Genomic DNA, 18,251 nt, shown 5'->3' with positions numbered 1-18,251 from the left:
TAATGTTGTTTATGACTTTTGAATTTTCTTGTGTGTTTCCATGAAATTGAGGTGATCATTTGTATATATTTCTATTCTAATTCTTTGTTTGGGTCATTTATATATATTTCTAATCCAAAAGTTTGCTTAATTATTTCTCAAATTAATGTAGAAATCATTGATGCATCTGAGAGCTAAATTACAAATTGTGGTTGCAATTTCACTATTTTTGTTGAGCTATGCCAAAATTGAAGCAAGACAAAGCCTATCTATGGTTGAAGATTTGGAATTGGAGAGGCAATTGAAGCTTATAAATAAGCCAGCTATCAAAACGATTAAGGTACAATCTCGATTTTTTATATGAAGATTAAAAAAAACATCTTTTGTCTTACGTAAATATTAAATCTAATAGTTTGTACTACATCTATGTTTTTTTTTAAAAAAAATTGATTGGAGACTAATTACTAGTACTATTTGATAAGCAGGGGAAATATGGAGAAATATATGATTGTGTAGACTTTTACAAACAACCTGCATTCGACAATCCTCTATTGAAGAATCACGGATTTCATCCTGAGGTATATCTCTACCTTAGTTTCAAGTTCGTACAATCTAATTTTTATAATCAAATTTTGAACCAAATTTAAGAAACAATTTCTCTATCTTTCGAGATAAGAGTAGGTCTGTGTACACTCTACCTTCTACAGATTCCACTTGTGAAAATTCACTGAATATAATGTTGGATACAGATGAAACCTACCTTGCCCAATTTACAAGGAGATGACACTTCATCAAACGTTAATAGCCCTTTTACCATAGGGTTAAAAGATGGAGGTTGTCCTACTGGAACAGTTCCTATCAGAAGAATTACTAAAGACGATCTAATACGACAAAGATTCTTATCACAAATTAGAGGCGCGGATGAATCCCCTTATGGTGATGTGAGTTTGCTACAAAAATTTCTACAACTTCTTTTCGAATTTCATAATTCAAATTCTTTTTTCATATTTTTCTTCAGGATATGGAGTTCAGTGTTTTTGATGGAATCAACTCAAGTATACCTTTTAAAGGAGGACGCAAGGTTTATATACTTTTATTATTCCATATTCTATCCACAAAAAACTAATATTTTCGATATTTTAACACATTATATCCACCCACCTCCCAAAAATAGCCAACATATGTATAATATATGTATATACATGTATAGTAATGTATAATTAGCTTTAAAAATGTTTTGTTTTTGCTTTATTTCAGTATGCAACAGTTCAAATACCATACAACTCAACAAACAAAATAACAGGAGCTGGGGCAATTATTAGCTTACATAATCCTCAAAATCTTAGTGGACATCAATTTAGTGCTGGTCGTATTAAGGTTCAAAATGGAATCGAAAGTATACAAGTCGGTTGGATAGTAAGTTTACAATACTAAATAATTACATCAGTGTCTACAACTCGAGTAATTATACGTGTGATTGCATCTACTGACTCTAAATCCTGCATCAGACTAAATATGCTAATCAAAGTTACCTAATAAATTTATGTTAGGTGAATCCACATGTCTATGGAGACACTCATACGCGATTATACATATATTTAAAGGTAGTTTTCTTTAACTTCTTTAGAATTAAAACTAATTAAGATATGATTTTCTTGAAAGTCGATGTATTTATTAATAAATTTTTTTATGATCGCAGACAGAAAAATTAGCTTGTTTTAATACACGATGTCCTGGATTTATTCATATAAATACTGCAATACCTTTAGATGGAGATCTTCCTGCCTCTACTTATGGTGGACCTATTTATGATGTACCAATGTACATTGCTCGTGTAAGTGTGCATCTTCCCCTATTTTTTAAAGTTTTCCGCTCAATATTTGGTATCCGTTTTGAATTCTTAATTAATTTGGATTTACGTTGAGTAGAACTCATTAAAAAAAGAAACGCCCTTTATGCCTATTGTCTCTTTTTTGGGATAGTTGCTTAGTGATGTCGACCCTGTTTTGATTTCTCTAGCAACTTATAGACTTTTTAGACTATTACATTTTTTTTTAACAAATTGTAAATTTTATGAGAAAACGTTAGACTAGTATCTTAAAGTTTTGTAGACATACACTAGACAACAATATAATGTTTTGTGAATCCTAAAAGCTATATTTACACAACTTTCAAAGACAAACAAAATCTAAAATTGTGGCATAGAAAGAACATTTGTGTAAATCTTCCTTCTCTTCTGTTGTTCATATTCTGAGCTCGAATTTAAAATACTTTAATTAAAGGTGAAATAATCGTGTTCATCAGAAAATATTTTATAATCTAGTTATGATAATCTTAAAAAAAAAATGAATATGTATATTCATGTACTTTGACATGTTATAGCAGGTTACTTATCATTTATTCTATATTACTACTGAATGTTTATTATATAGAATAAATAACATGTAATATCTTGTAAGTGATCTGATTAAATAAATAATACACACTATCAATCCATAAACTTAACCTTCTTTTATTATTATTTATTATCTGACTATTTTTTTTTCCTTTTACCATTTTATAGGATATGTCAAATGGAAATTGGTGGTTTAAATTTGGAACAAACTATACATCAGTTGGATTTTGGCCATCAAAGATATTTACAAAGTTAAATGAATTTGCAACAAGTGTAGAATATGGAGGAATCGTATATAGTCCACCAGGTGTACCAGAACCTTCTATGGGCGGTGGCTATTTTCCAGTTGGAGATTTGAACAAAGATGGATATTGTAAGAATAGTACCTATTTAACAGATAAAAATGAAACTAAATCTTTAGATGATATTGAAGTGAAATTATATGCAAATAGTCCAAATTTGTATAGAGTTGCTGATTTTCCAAACTCTGGGGTTGAGTCTGGTAATTTAGTCCTATATGGAGGACCAGGTGAACATATGTATAAGAAACATAGAGATATTTGATTTATAGATGCGGTGTTTTAAGATATTTCGATATTTTATTTATGAATTATATATGGTTTGTTCATGCAGTGGTTCTTGGTATATAAGTAAGTAGAACGCATTAACTAGTGATGCATTTTAAAGCCGTTCAAGCCGAGGTTTAGAACGGACAATATCACTAAGTGGCTGGACTGTTACAGAATCGTTAGGTTTTGTTCGAATCTCGTATCTATATTTTTAAAAATCAACTTAATTCTGCAAATATTTAATTGTATATCCAATTCTTTTGTCTGATACGAACTTACATGATCATATTAGAAATTCATAAATTTTAAATTTTGTATCGAATATTAATAAAACTTTTAACTTTTTTTTCTTCTTTTTGGTTATAATATAGGACATGTCTAATGGAAATTGGTGGTTTAAAAAGGGACCAAACTATACATTAGTTGGAATTTGTCCATCAAAGATACATTAGTTTGATATTTTAAAATAAAATTTTAGATATTCAAAAGCTATACAGAAAGTACTATAAATTATAATTTTCTTATATAAATATAATATATATATATATATATTAGTCAATTATTTGACTTTAAGAAAATCCTTTTATAAGAAATCTAAAATAATAATATAGAAAATTAATTGTAACATTTGACTTTTACACTATTCAAATAAATACTCTCTCATCTTCTACTTAGTATAAATGTATAAGTCAATTATTTGACTTTAAGAAAATCCTTTTATAAGAAATCTAAAATAATAATATAGAAAATTAATTGTAACATTTGACTTTTACACTATTCAAATAAATACTCTCTCATCTTCTACTTAGTATAAATGTATATATGTTTGTTTAAGTTCACATGTATTTTCATTTTGCATCAAATTTCAACACCATCGTCATGTCAAATCAGGTAAGTTTTCAAATATTTATTTTCTTAATTTTTTTGAAATTCAAAATCGCTTAATTTTATCATACGTTATATTTTTGTTCATTCATATCTTTGATGACAATAAATCATTTCGTGTTTAACCTTTTGTTATTGAGGAATGCTTCACCATGAAATGGATCTACATGTGCCCAATTTTTTGGGGAATGAAAATGCAAATTTACCTTTTACCTTTAGACTGTAGTATAAAATTATTCTCTAGTTGAAATTTCGATAGAGGTTAAGGGCAAACAAGACTTTTTCCCTAACAACAGAGGATTTATATTATATATTAGACCAAAAATTTAACATAATGTTGCTAAATTACATCTCAAATTGTAGATATTACAAATTGTTGTTGCAATTTCACTATTGTTGAGCTATGCCAAAATTGAAGCAAGACAAAGCCTATCTGAGGTTGAAGATTTAGAATTGGAGAGGCAATTAAAGCTTATAAATAAGCCAGCTATCAAGACTATAAAGGTGATACATATCATAATATTTGAAGCATATCAAAATTATTTATCAAAACATAGGAAAATAAATAAATTCATTTTTTTTTTATTGATTTGTAGACCAATGATGGAGATATATACGATTGCGTAGATTTTTATAAGCAACCTGCTTTTGATCATCCACTATTACAGAATCATGATTTTCATCCCGAGGTGTGTTTGTAGTATATACTTCTATATTCAATTTTAGTAAATTTTGTGACAAAGATTGGTGTATTTTAATTTGACGTAGATGAAACCTACTCTATCCAAATCAAGAATAGACGCAAAGGCTTTGAGTTTCGAAAAACCTTCAAAGATAGGGTTGAAAGGCGGTGGATGTCCTAGTGGAACAGTTCCTAATAAAAGAGTTACAAAAGAGGATCTCATTCGATATCAACATATGCAAGACATGAAAAAAAATCTTAATGATCATGTAAGTTCACATACCTTACATGATTATTTTTATAATGCCATATGGAATTTTTATCGAATTCATCATATAAATATGTAATACTTTATATCGCCGATATATAAAATATGGTTTTATTCTTTAATATAATACCCCACCCCACCCCCCTCAATTTTTTCCTAGTTTTGAATCTCTAACATAAGGTGTACTTGTACTTCATGTAGGGAAACAACATAACCAATTCTAAGGCCTCAATTTCCCTAGATGAAATACATCCTTTCCAGGTGTGTATTGAAACCCCCCCCCCCCCACATCCTTTTTATTTTTCAAAATAGATTCGGACACTTCTGAACTTCACAACGTTTATTCAATGCATATCTAAACTTTATGTTCGCCTAATTAAACCCAAACATGGCAATTTGATAACCTCGTCAAGTTCAGGATAATTAGACCAAAGTAAAGTTCAGATGTACATCGAATAAAAATCGTGAAAAGTATCCACTTTGAATCATTTGCATATAAATTGTCTTACTTTGGGATTATTATTTTATTATTGATTTTAGTATGCAGAAACAGAAATTCCAGGTGCTGATATAAATATACTTCGTGGAGCTGGCATGATTACTACTATACATGCACCAATGAATGTTCAAAAAGATCAGTTTAGTGGAGCTCGTGTGAGGCTTGAAAATGGACTTAGTGATGCCATTGAAGTTGGTTGGATCGTAAGCTCACTTCTACTTCTCATTAAAAAAAATTTTTTTAACTTTTATGCACTAATAGTATTCGAAAAGAATACATATATCATCGATGATTATCTGTTGTTACAAGTCAAACTTATAAACTTAATCAGTTATACACACACACGCTAATATATATCATTTTATGCAGTGACAGTGTTTAAAAATAAATACATATATCATCGACGGATATTTTTTGTAACAACTCATCTTATAAACCTGATGGTGTACTAGAAGTTTGTATATATCATCAACTGTAATACATATATCATTTCATACACTGACAGTCTTTAAAAAGAATACATATATCATCAGTTATATGTTGTTACAAGTTTTCTTATGAACCTGATGGTGTACTAGAAATTTGTATATCATAGATTGTTACACATATATCATTTTATGCATTGACAATGTTCGAAAAGAATACATTTATCATTGACGATAATCTGTTGTTTCAACTCATCTTATAAACCTAATGGTGTAGAAATTTGTATTTCATCTACAGTTATACATATATCACTTCATATACTGAGAGTGTTTGAAAAGAGTACATATATCATCGACAGTTATACGTTGTTACAAATTATCTTATAAACCTAATATGGTTTAGAAATTGGTATAATATCGAGAAAATTACTAAGTTGAAAAAAATACTTGTTATTAATATTATTGTTATGCTAAACTTAATGAAGGTGCATCCTACTCTTAATGGAGACAATACGCCAAGACTTTATGCAAGATTTGAGGTAATTATGAACAAAATTTAATTACTTTGATCAATTATTTAAAACTTTTCTTAGAGCTAGACTATAGTGTTTACTAATTATAATTAAATGCTTTTTTTGAATGTATTATTATAGGTTGGAAGTGCTGGTTGTTTTAATACATTATGTAGTGGCTTTGTCCTAGTAAACACAGATATACCTTTAGGAATGCCACTTGTACCTTCAAGAATTGGTGGACCTATTAATTCACAAATAATGTATCTTGAACAGGTAATTCATATTTATTTGTTCTGTTACGTTAGTGAAATAATCAAAAATGCTTTTACGTTTTAAAATTTCACTACTTTCTACGAAACTTGACGTTGATAAGGCTATTTACGAAATATTCCTTATTTATCTAACTATATATATGTCAATATAAACTTATATAGGATGTAGCCAATGGAAATTGGTGGGTTATGCTAGGAGAGGATTACAAACAAGTGGGATTTTGGCCTAAGAGTATTTTTACAACATTACAAGCTTATGCAACAGGTGGTAAATATGGAGGTATAACATATAGTCCACAGGGATTACAATTCCCTCCAATGGGTAGTGGACTTTTTCCAAAGAGAAATTTGTTAGAAAATGCATATTTTAGAAAGTGCACTTTTATGTGTTTTGTGAATAATGAAATGGTAACATACTCTTTAGATCATATTGGCACATATCCATTTCAGAGTAACACAACTTTATATACAGTTCAAGATTTTATTGAGCAAGGTGATGTACTTGGTCATTTGATTGTTTATGGAGGACCTGGTGGATAAACATTGATGTAATGTTGACATTATGAATTAAAAAATATTTGGACTTTTATTTGTCATATAATTGCATTCATATTAAGAAAATAATTATTATTTTATGATATTAGGCAGGGGCGGCTCAACGTTATTGGAGGCCTAAAGCAAAATTTCAAGTCGCGACCTAAAATATAAATACACTTCATATACATATTTATTTTTTGAAAAATTACTTACACTATTTAGATGAAAATTATTACTACTTAATGTTGTTTTTTCAGTTATTAGTTTTAGGTAAGATTTTATCAACTCAACATTGAAAAACATCCTTTAAGTGAGACAATTATTAACATAATGATACAAGTAATCAGTTTATAAATATTAAATAATGATTAGAATCAGAATCATAAATTTAACTCAAAAAGTTGATGATTTGGTATACCTCATTTTAATATGCTTAGAGTAATGCTTGAAACTAAATTTAAAAATAAATAAAGAATAATTTATAATTCACTTTGTTCAACATTTTTCATTGTTAATTCTTATTTTTAAGAAAGTACAAAAGATGTTAAAGTGGAAAAAATAATTTATTTTTAACAAAATTATACATTTTATCATAAATAATTTATTTATCTATAAAAATTTTAATACATAATTTATTCTTGACAAAAATTTGAGGCCCCCGAAATTTGAGAGTCTAAGGCAAAGGCTTTATTTTTGAAAGCATAGAGTCGGCCCTGATATTAGGGGTTCATCCGAACTTCCTTCGGGGAAAAATCATATAACATATACATGGTTAAAATCACTTTTTAGGTATATATAATAGATGTTGAACCCCCTTCGACTACTTTATGTGTCTATTTTTTCTGATTTTGAACCCCTTGTCGAAAATTTTGACTCCGCTACGATATAGTATTGTCTATTAATTGATGTATAGTTTAATGTTAAGGGTAAAAAATGTAGAAAAAAATTATCTTTTTTTTGAATATGTTAAAAATCACAATAACTAAAATTGAAAGAAAAAAAATTGAATAGTGAATAAGTAAAAATGAACGAAAGGATCGAATATATTGAAGTTTTTTGTATTACTTTCCATACTTTTTTAAAAAAAAAAAAATCTCCACACATTGAAGTTTTAAGGGAACATTATAGGATATTTTCTTGATATTAATTGGGTAATAGTTCTTGTGTGAATTTTAAGTGTTAAATGATGTTGCTCAGTGATGTGTAGGGAGTAGTCGTCTTGTTATTGATATGTATGAGCATGTCAGAATTCGATAAATAAATAGAAAATAAATAATTTTTAAAATCGCACCTTAAAAAAATCAAAACATTTAGTACCATCAAGACTTTTTGAATTATTAGAAGTTTATTATTTCAATGAATATAAGTTTCATGGGAACTTTGGAGGAGATTTTCTTGACTATAATTTTGTGGAATAATTAAAAGTTTATTATTATATTTTCAATGAATTTATGTGCCCTCTAGAAACCATATCATTTAATAAGTTGATTATCGACAAGGTCCAAAGAGGCCTACGTCATGTTAGAAACAAAAGTCCTCTTGAATTAATTTTTTAATACTTAAATGTTTAAAAAATTATGAGAAAAAATATTTAGTCTAATCATTTTGAAATAGAAAATACATAATTCAATTAATTCAAATTTATAATTTATTAGAACATCATCTATTAGTGATTTTATTTATTTTTTGATTATATATAAAATAAAAATAAAAAATCTTATCTATTCGATCACACTATTAATAATACTTTAGAAAATTGACCCAAAAGAAAACGACACCATGATCGATCTTATCATGAAGATTTCTTATTTTCTTAAATACGCAAAATATCATATGATAAGACATTTATAAATCCAATATAATTTTATTCTTTAAATTCCAAAAAAAAAAAAAAGTTCATAATTTCAAACAAAGAATTTAGTTGGTATATGCTACCGCATTTCATATTCTTTATTTCCCTAACATTTATATTTAAGATCTCATAATTTTTAATTTGCATCGTTAATTACTATAAGCTACACTGTTTTGATTCTTAATCATAATTAACCACAACTTTTATAATGCATATTATATTCTTTTTAATTATTTGATAACTACTTAAATTTATGAAATTTTTATATTTTTTTAATGTGGGACGTGAAACACTAAAAGATGATAGAGATAAAAAGAAAAAAAAATGTTTGAGAGTTTACTTGTTCATAATATTATTTTATTTCTTCATTACTTGTTTTGATTCTTTTTTATATTTAAATTTAATATTAAATTATTTTTTTAAAAAACGTATAAAATGGACAATTAAAAATAAACGAACCAAAGGACGGCAAAAACATGAGACAGTTGCTGGGTTTGCACTTGCACCACGTGCCTATAAGGATGGGCTCCTGAAAAAACTCTCGTTAAAGTCCAACCAAACAATTTATATTAACCATGTCGATAAAATTTATTCGCATCGGATGTTTAATTATTTATTTAAATATAAATATAAATATTAAAAGATATTGAATTGCTCATCTTTTAGTTAGAGTTTTTCGATTTGAATTTTGCATGAAAAAATCTTAATAAAAACTTTTTTTTAATAAAGTCATGTATAACTTAAAATTTAAAATAATCAAATTCTAATACGAATATCGAATCGAAAGAGTTTGTTTTTACCAAATAAATGTCTACACAAACCCACCAAATTCTTGTCAGCTCTTCATAACCTCCAAGCAACATCTTTTTTATTCACACTGCTATTCCCATCTTCCATAAATGACTATTTTACCCTTTTAAACCTTTTCTATCACTACTAAAATTGATATAAATTTTTTATGGACGTTTCTATTAGAAATATGAAATTTTCAATGAAAATAATTGTCAAAAACGTTCTTAATAAGTATTGAAAATTTGTTTCATTATTATTCTGAAAATTGACTATACCTTGTTTGAAGATAGAGTTCTTCTAATTTTTCTCATATAAATCTAAATTTGTCAGATAAAGTTACGTACCTCTTAATCGACCTACGCAATATGAAATCTAATTAGTGGAGTTAGTTGACTTTGAATATCATATGGTAAAACAAAAAGAAACTTCCCATAAACTACTTGAGAATTATAAAAAAAGGAAATATTATGAGGGTATATATGTCATTTTAAACTAGACAATATTAGTTTTTTCTGATTCTTATCTGCACCACAAGTTCTTTAAATTAAAACACATATTAATATAAAGACTTGTCACCATTCAACAAAAGTTCTAAAAAAAAACTCAAAATTAGACCAACCTAATTATTTCCCTCTCTGTCCATATTTTCCTAATATTTCTTCTTCATATAATCATCATGAAAATTCAATATCCTTCTCTTAAATTTCTGCTAATATTGGTAATTATACTCTTTCTTAGTCAATTATCAAATTGTAGAAAAATTCAAGAAATCACTCCAACAAGCAAAGAACAAAGATTGAATTCAAGAATTTCATGGCATAACTTTGCACCATCTCCAAAAAAATCAAGAAATGAAGATATAGACAAGAGTTATAGAGTATCTCATCGAATCGTTCCCGGAGGACCAAATCCTCTTCACAATTAATCATTTGTTCTGATCAACTTACGTTCACCTCCAGCACTAAGCTCTGTTCATCAAAATTTAGCATGTAAGAAGGAAATTATTGAACTTTTTTTTTTCTCTATTGGGATTTGAGCATTGATCTTTTGGGATCAATTGATGTTGACTTCTTCACATTTCACCAAATTCCCAAGTTCTTTTTGTAGCTAAGTTTGATATTATACATTTTTTTTCATAATCTTTGTATTGTACATGGAAATCAAAGATGTATACTAGGAAAATCATGATATATTACTTTAAATTGATTGAATTACATTTTATCTTCTCCATCTTTCTTTCTCTTGATTTTTAAGTTTTTAATTGCATACAAAACGTAAAAATTAACATAACTGATAAAGTTATTATCATGTGATTAGAAGGTCTCACGTTTGAGCGTTGAAAACAATTTCTTATAAATATGTAAACAACTCTTATGATTTGACTTTATAAATAGCGAGAATTTAGCACATTGATCGGTTTACGAATAGTAGTAGTTGAAGAGCTACATCATTGCTCATTAAATTTCAAATATTTAAATTATGCAAACAAAAGTATAGTGTAATAAAAGTGTGAAAACATACCAAAAATTAAACCAGTTTTTGAATAGAACTACTAACCAATCAATACTTAGATCAGCCACCGACTTATTAATAAGTGTTTAGTAAAAAAATATTTTTTGAAAATGTGAATTATATTTTTTTAGTACAAAAATTGCAAGTGATGTAAAAAAAAGTCAACTCATAGACAATTAAGTAGGTAGGCCGTGGACAAATTAAGTAGCAAATTATTGTTTATTAGTCTCTATTCAAAGCATAGTGCTTAATTTAATAATGTTTAAGTAGTACAAGCAATTTTATATTGGTGGGCAAAACCAGCTAGTTTTCTCATGGATATAAAGACTAAAGAGTACTTATAAAATAATATAATCCACATTATATTAAATTATATATATTTAATTTTTATAAAGAAGAGAAGGAAAAAAAAACGTTAAGAGTTAAAGATTGTAAATAAATATTGCGTAATTTAATATTTTGGTGTCCTAGACGTAAGAAAATGATATCAATCCATATTTTAAGAATCAATAAAATACGTAAAATCATAAAAATTAAAGTTTAGATTTGAATTTTTTTTAAAAATGTATGTACGAAATTGCTGAGGACATATAAATTGACTGAATGCGATGATTATAAAATAGTAAAAGATTATATAAATATTAAATATAATAGTTGAGTTGTACACAAATTAATTCGGATATTATTAAAGAAAAAAAGAACAGTATTAGTGCATGGTTACTTGATTGTTAATCCCCCCCACCCTCCCTATAGGCTATATATATAAAATTTATTATTTTGGCATAGAAAAAAACAACTTTTTTTTTGGAAGTATTTGGTGTCGACTTCAATAATATGACAATTAATTAATTGTGATGTGAAGTGATTAGTAGTTTAATATTTATTTTGAAGCAACAATAAGTAACTTCAAAGAGTACTTAGTCTTCCATGAGAAACACACAAATTAAATAATACAATATCATTATCATGCAACCGTCTACAAAATGGACTTCTTCGACCCTATCAAATTAAACTAATCCATTATAACAAATTATTATTTTTATCGAGCCTTAGGGTGTGTTTTGAAAATTTTTTTTTTTTAGAAAAACGTTTTCTAATCTTTTCATATATTCTGTTGGTCAATATATATATATATATAACACAAATTTCTTGAAAGCGAGAAAACATATAAGAAGTAATTAAATAAATCAACTAACCAAGTTTCATCGGAGACATTTCAAATTCATTGTCTCATTTTCATCCATCCGATACTTCCAACCCCTCAACCCTTGACGACCATCCCACCTCTCGAATTCCGTTATTCTAAGTTATAAATGCTCTTATAAAATAATATAAAAAGTCACTTACTTATCAAATACTAGCAAATAAATAATTATAAAAAACTCATTTATGTTTTTTAAGAAAATGTGGAAAAACATTTTCTACCGAAGGCACAACTTTAGTCATAATATAATTTGGTATGGAAGAATTATAGAATATGAGACTAATGTATCTCAATTTGCTTTCCCACAAAATGTTCAAGCTAAGCAAGAAACTGAAGTTTAAACTATATTATAATTAATTAAAGTTCCAATATTATTATTGACTTTATTCACAATACATATTTCTTCAAAGATAGACCTAACACGTAAGCTACTAAAAGTCATGTTTGCTGACTAGATAAAATGGAAGTTAAGGTTCGAGAGATCTTGTGTTCGAGCCTCCTTGGTATGAAGCAGTCATTTTTTTGTAAGACATCATTTTATCCTTAAATATTAGACTTTCTTTTGCAAATTTAAGTTTAGTCGAACTCTAATATAGGTATTACGTACCAAACATTAATGAAAAATCAAAATAAAAAATTTCAAATTGCTGAAAAAAAATGAAATTGGAGATTGGATTTGATTTTTCTCATATCAGGTTCTGTTTATCTCAAATCAAATATTTAATTTTAATATTCAAAAGTTGAATTGAGAATATATATCATGTATAATATAACTTTAGTAAGCTAAGTCATGATAAACATATGTATGATATTTTGCATTCATATGATATATGTAAAAGTCTAGATCTCACTTTGTGGGATTTCATTTAATATGTTGTTGTAATAAAATAATTGATTGTTGAAAAAAGATAAATACAATACAATAAAAATACATTGAGGAAGTAGTGACAAGTAGCACCAGTGGTCTAGTGGTAGAATAGTACCCTTTCACGGTACAGACCCGGGTTCGATTCCCGGCTGGTGCATTGCAGAGCAATGACGTTTACTTGCACGAATTGTGAACGATTGGGTCGTCACGTACATCTGATATATAAGATGAGATAATGTGCATCTGAGCTCTATTTTTTTTTATTCGTTTTCGTTTTTCACCTGAATTTAATATATATTGGGGATTGATTATATTTGAAAATCGCTCTATTTTTATTTTTCATCCCAGTCTGAGTTGCTTCGTTTTTTGTTTCCACCCCACTGAGTTGCTTCCTTCATATGTGGTCATATATTATATTTGATTGTATGAAGAAGAAAAAAAGAGTTTAAATTTTATGTGTTTTAAAATTAACTAATAAGAAAAGTGAGTAATGTTTTGAACTCCAATTTATTTAATACAACCACAACTCCAAGTTAATGTATACTGAAATCTTCTTTAAAAAGTCAACTTTTTTGTTGTTGTTATGTTAAAATGAGGCAAAAATATAAATGAATTTAGAATTTTATAGCACAATAAATCTACCACTATAATATATATATTAGAATTTTTTTTGAACACTATTGGAGTAATATGAAAATCAGATTTTAAGATTTTTTTTTCTTTTAACAGTGTCATCCGACAGTTTGTATACACTTGGACTATAAATTATACACACTTCGACTATACATGCATGTAAATATTTTGTTTCTTGCTAATCGATGTCCTTTATTGGTCCTATAAGACAACTAGTGTTACAGTCGCAGTAGAAGTTAGAGTAATACTTACGAGTATCACAAAATTCGATAGTTAGCTAAAACATAATTTCTATATTGTGAAATCTACTTAATATATTTTTTAAAAAAAAAACATATTTAGAAAGAAACCTTTTGTTTCACCTTATTTTTAGTCCAAAAAAAAAAAGAAGAAGGGGAATTTGTAGTAGGAATTAGTAGTGTTAGTGATTTGTTAAGCAAATAGCACTAGTGGTCTAGTGGTAGAATAGTACCCTGCCACGATATAGACCCGGGTTCGATTCCACATTGATGCACAAGAGCAATGATGTTTACAAATTGTGAACGATTGGGTCGTCACTTACATTTGATTTATAAGATGAGATAATGTGTATCTGAGCTCTACTTTTTTGCTCCTTTTTTATCTTAGTGAAAATTTATTTTAATATCTATATAATTTTTGGACAAAAGTATTGAATTTTCGTAAATCTGTAACTTTCACGTGTTTTCTTTTACGCAACAATAATAACCACCTTAGTACTAAAACGATATTGAAGTGAAGTTGTTTTACCACAAAATTAAGAATCGATAAAAATGTATATTGTGTTATTCTCAAATTTGAAAATAACAATGTACATTATTATCCATTTTTCAATTTTAATCACAACCTTTTAGATTATGTTGTTCAAACTTTTCAAAATATGTCAGACAAGTACATATTGAATTCTTCAAAAGTATTATATTTTTAGAGAATTAAAACGAATACAACAATAGCTTTCATTGTTAAATTTGACTATTCAAACAATATAATTTTTAAATACATTATAATAATCATTACGCTTAAAATAACTTACTCAAGATTAACATGGAATGAAGGCTTGGTAGATTATCAACTATAGCCTAAATATGTCCACTCAAAGACCAGCAAAAAAAGTATATAATAAGTTTCAAATTGAATATTTGTGACGAGAGACATTTTTGTGAGCTGTTAGCTTCCTCATTGTAAGAAGAATTTTGTGCGAATAATTCAATTTTTACTGAGATAATTTTATCACTAAGAAGATTTTTAATCATCTTTATGATTTACGATACTTATTCCTTATGCAATTATTTGAGAAATGATTCTTTCACTCTGTGATCGATATTAATTTTGCTTTCTTCTCCTATTAAATTGTGCAATTATTAATGGTTCATTCCCTTTGTAGCTAGACTAATATGTACTTGTCTTTGGATACATAACAATATGTTATATATGTAGTAGCAGTCTACAAAATTTTAAAAAATATTGTCAATTTTATTTTATTTATTTTGCAAGAAGCAATGATTATTCTTGATATGGTTTAATTTCAAAGAGGGAAATTGATAAATTGAATGTGAATCTTCTATGATTAACTTTAGGATCATCTTATTTATAGAATGTTAGTGGATTTTTTCAATTTTAAATAACAAAGTTAATGGATAATACTTTAAATAGAAATATTGTATTTAAATAACTTGATTCTCATATTGTTAATACGATATAGTATTTATTATACCGTCTATTATACATACAATAATATATAAATTTATATATAACTTAATATAAATGTTTTTAAAATATCGCGCACCTAATACTATATTTATTTATTTCCTTTTATGGCCATTAAATGATGACATTATATTATGCACGACTATAATGATTGGAAATTGATTCTTAATTCATGAAATTATGACTTTGAGCATTGTTTTAAAAATTTTTGAGAACCAAGTATTTGAAAATCATAAAAAAATTTTAATTAATTTAATTATTTACAAACTATGTAACAGGGAAATAAAATTTAATTATTCAAAATAATAACAATTTTTTCAAATGAGAGTAAAGAATTTTCTTATTTGAAGTATTATCTAAACATACATTATTTCGTTTTTCTTTTCCCGTTTAACAATCAACTATTTATAAAAAAAATCATAATTTGAAGATTGGTAAAAAGATTCTGTCAATAAAATTTAATTTGCAACAACTTTTGTCATTGATATGGAATGAATATATACCTATTTAAACTATGTGCAAATGTATATCTAGATAATTTTAAATTTCCATTAATATCAATATTAGACAGAAAAATTAAAATAAAATTTGTGTTGATTGTTTTTTAGGTTTATACATAAAATAATTTATTTTTTTTAGTAAATTTAAAGAATATATTTGTGTAATAGCTTTAGTAAGTCGTGATAAATATATGTATGAAAGATATATCTTGCATTCGTTTTAATATAAACATTGAATATTACACAATTGAAATATGCAAACTAGTTTAATTAGTACGGATAGTCTAGGTTTCAGTTTGTGAGATTTCATTCAATATAGTTTTGTTGGGAAATTGATTGTTGAAAAATAATAAATACATAAAATATAAATATAATGAGAAAGTTCAAACAAGTAGCACTAGTGGTCTAGTACTAGAATAGTACCCTGCCACGGTACAGACTCGGGTTCGATTCCCGATTGGTGCATTTCAAATCAATGACATTTACTTGCACAAATTGTGAACGATTGAGTCATCACGGTACATCTGATTTATAAGATGAGATAATGTGTATTTGAGCTCTGTAACTTTTACTCTTTTTTTTTTCACGACAATAATAATAATAATTACACCTCCGACCCAAAAGGATAGTGAGGTGAGGTTGTCTTACCACAAAACTAAGGATCAAAAAAAATTATATTGTATTATTCTCAAATTTGAAAATAATAATGTATATTTGAGTTATTTGATTGTCCATTTTTCAGTTTTTATCACAACCTTTTAATTTATGTTGTTTTAACTTTTCAAAAGATGTCAGACAAGTATATGTTGAATTTTCTAAAAGTAATATATTTTTAAAGAATTAAACATGAATGCAGAAATAATTTTTGTTGTTGAATTTAACTATTCAACCAATTAAACTTTCAAGTTCATCATAATAACCATTATGCATAAAATAGCTTACTCAAGATGAACATGAGAGCGAAGATTATCAACTATAGCCTATACATGTCTTCTCAAAGATGAGTAAAAAGGAGAAATGCAACATCAGAGTATGTATACGATAGTACTTGAGAAGTTTCAAATTAAATTCTGGTGACGAAAGACGTCTTTGTGAGCTGTTAAACTTCATTATAGGAAGAATTTTGCGTGAATAATTCAATCTTCACTGAGATAATTGAATATATATTAAGATTTTTTTTTTTATCATTTTTATGATTTACGATTCTCACACCTTATGCAATTTAAGTAATGATTCTTCCCCTCCGTAGTCGATATTAATGGTGCTTTTCTCTCTGATTAATTTGTGCACTTATTAATTTTTTTGGCAAGAAGCGATGGTTATTCTTGATATGGTTTAATTTTAAATAGGGAAATCGATAAATTGAATGTGAATCTTTAATGTTTTAATTTTGGGATCATCGTATTTATAGAAAGTTGGTGATTTTTTTTGTTTTAGTTAACAAAGTTGGTGGATGATACTTTAAACGTGAATTTCACATTTAAATAGCTTGATGTTCACATTATTAATATTATATAGTATTCATTGTACATTCTATAATATATAAATTGACGCAGTATTCAATAGACCATTCAAAAAATAGTGTGGACAAAATATATATCTCATTAACTATAGTGATTGGAGTTGTGAGTCTTATATAGTTCATGAAATTACGTCTTTGAATTTTTCAGAAACCAACATGTATTCAAAAATAATTAAAAAGTAAATTAATTTTAATTTTTTCACGAGCTACTATAAACTAAGAAGGAAATAAAGCTTAATCATGCGAATAATAACACTATCTTCAAATAGGAGTAAAGGCTTTTCTTATTTATATTATCTAAACATAATTTTTTTCATCTTTCTTTTCTTATTTAACAAACACGTCCAACAAAATTAAACAAAATTATTTATGACAAATCATAACTTAAAGGTTGCTAGTGATTTTCGGAAATAAAATTATCTAATCATTTTTTTTTCAAAAAATCTCAAACTTAAAATTATAAGAAACAAAAAAAATTAAAAAGAATAATTCGGGATAAATAAATGATTACTTTTTCGAGATGAAATGAAATATGAAATGAAAGTTTTCCTATACCAAAAATAATTTTAAATTTCCATTAATATCAATATTTAATTAAGCATGAAAATTAACATTAA

The 18,251-nt window shown here is 26.8% G+C and overlaps 3 protein-coding genes and 3 non-coding genes across 6 annotated transcripts; all 6 read left to right on the top strand.

Annotated features, from left to right (window-relative positions):
* Positions 1-157: 157 nt before the first annotated feature.
* On the top strand, positions 158-923 carry LOC114078456 (the record flags this gene model as incomplete). The annotated part of the gene is made up of 3 exons (XM_027919338.1): positions 158-319; positions 465-557; positions 729-923. Coding segments are annotated over exons 1-3 (447 nt in total), but the record flags the coding sequence as incomplete, so codon positions are not given.
* Positions 924-951: 28 nt separating this feature from the next.
* LOC107027883 lies at positions 952-2,938 on the top strand. The gene is made up of 5 exons (XM_027918801.1): positions 952-1,060; positions 1,237-1,395; positions 1,530-1,583; positions 1,679-1,813; positions 2,543-2,938. Exons 1-5 carry the CDS (start codon positions 1,001-1,003, stop codon positions 2,936-2,938), a joined length of 804 nt encoding a protein of 267 aa, XP_027774602.1. The 5' UTR covers positions 952-1,000.
* Positions 2,939-3,783: 845 nt separating this feature from the next.
* LOC107027882 lies at positions 3,784-7,076 on the top strand. The gene is made up of 9 exons (XM_015228928.2): positions 3,784-3,834; positions 4,192-4,332; positions 4,425-4,517; positions 4,597-4,779; positions 4,980-5,039; positions 5,319-5,480; positions 6,188-6,241; positions 6,356-6,490; positions 6,652-7,076. Exons 1-9 carry the CDS (start codon positions 3,784-3,786, stop codon positions 7,027-7,029), a joined length of 1,257 nt encoding a protein of 418 aa, XP_015084414.2. The 3' UTR covers positions 7,030-7,076.
* Positions 7,077-13,340: 6,264 nt separating this feature from the next.
* On the top strand, positions 13,341-13,411 carry TRNAE-UUC. The gene has a single exon. It is a non-coding gene; the product is annotated as a tRNA-Glu (tRNA).
* A 5-nt stretch (positions 13,412-13,416) lies between these two features.
* Positions 13,417-13,505, top strand: LOC114078511. The gene has a single exon (XR_003580191.1). It is a non-coding gene; the product is annotated as a small nucleolar RNA snoR114 (small nucleolar RNA).
* An 899-nt stretch (positions 13,506-14,404) lies between these two features.
* On the top strand, positions 14,405-14,487 carry LOC114078514. Its single transcript, XR_003580194.1, has one exon. It is a non-coding gene; the product is annotated as a small nucleolar RNA snoR114 (small nucleolar RNA).
* The last annotated feature ends 3,764 nt before the right edge of the window (positions 14,488-18,251 follow it).

Source organism: Solanum pennellii, chromosome 8, assembly GCF_001406875.1.
Source record: "Solanum pennellii chromosome 8, SPENNV200".
Lineage (NCBI taxonomy): Eukaryota > Viridiplantae > Streptophyta > Magnoliopsida > Solanales > Solanaceae > Solanum > Solanum pennellii.
This window is presented reverse-complemented; position numbering and strand designations above follow the sequence as displayed.

Excerpts from the sequence above, each read along its gene's own strand:
- LOC107027883 (XM_027918801.1), top strand. The coding sequence starts at position 1,001 with ATGGAGTTCAGTGTTTTTGATGGAATCAACTCAAGTATACCTTTTAAA. Across the intron at positions 1,061-1,236 it reads CTTTTAAAGGAGGACGCAAG|TATGCAACAGTTCAAATACC; the intron begins GTTTATATACTT and ends GCTTTATTTCAG. Across the intron at positions 1,584-1,678 it reads GATTATACATATATTTAAAG|ACAGAAAAATTAGCTTGTTT; the intron begins GTAGTTTTCTTT and ends TTATGATCGCAG.
- LOC107027882 (XM_015228928.2), top strand. The coding sequence starts at position 3,784 with ATGTATTTTCATTTTGCATCAAATTTCAACACCATCGTCATGTCAAAT. Across the intron at positions 5,481-6,187 it reads CCATTGAAGTTGGTTGGATC|GTGCATCCTACTCTTAATGG; the intron begins GTAAGCTCACTT and ends AACTTAATGAAG. Across the intron at positions 6,491-6,651 it reads AAATAATGTATCTTGAACAG|GATGTAGCCAATGGAAATTG; the intron begins GTAATTCATATT and ends AAACTTATATAG.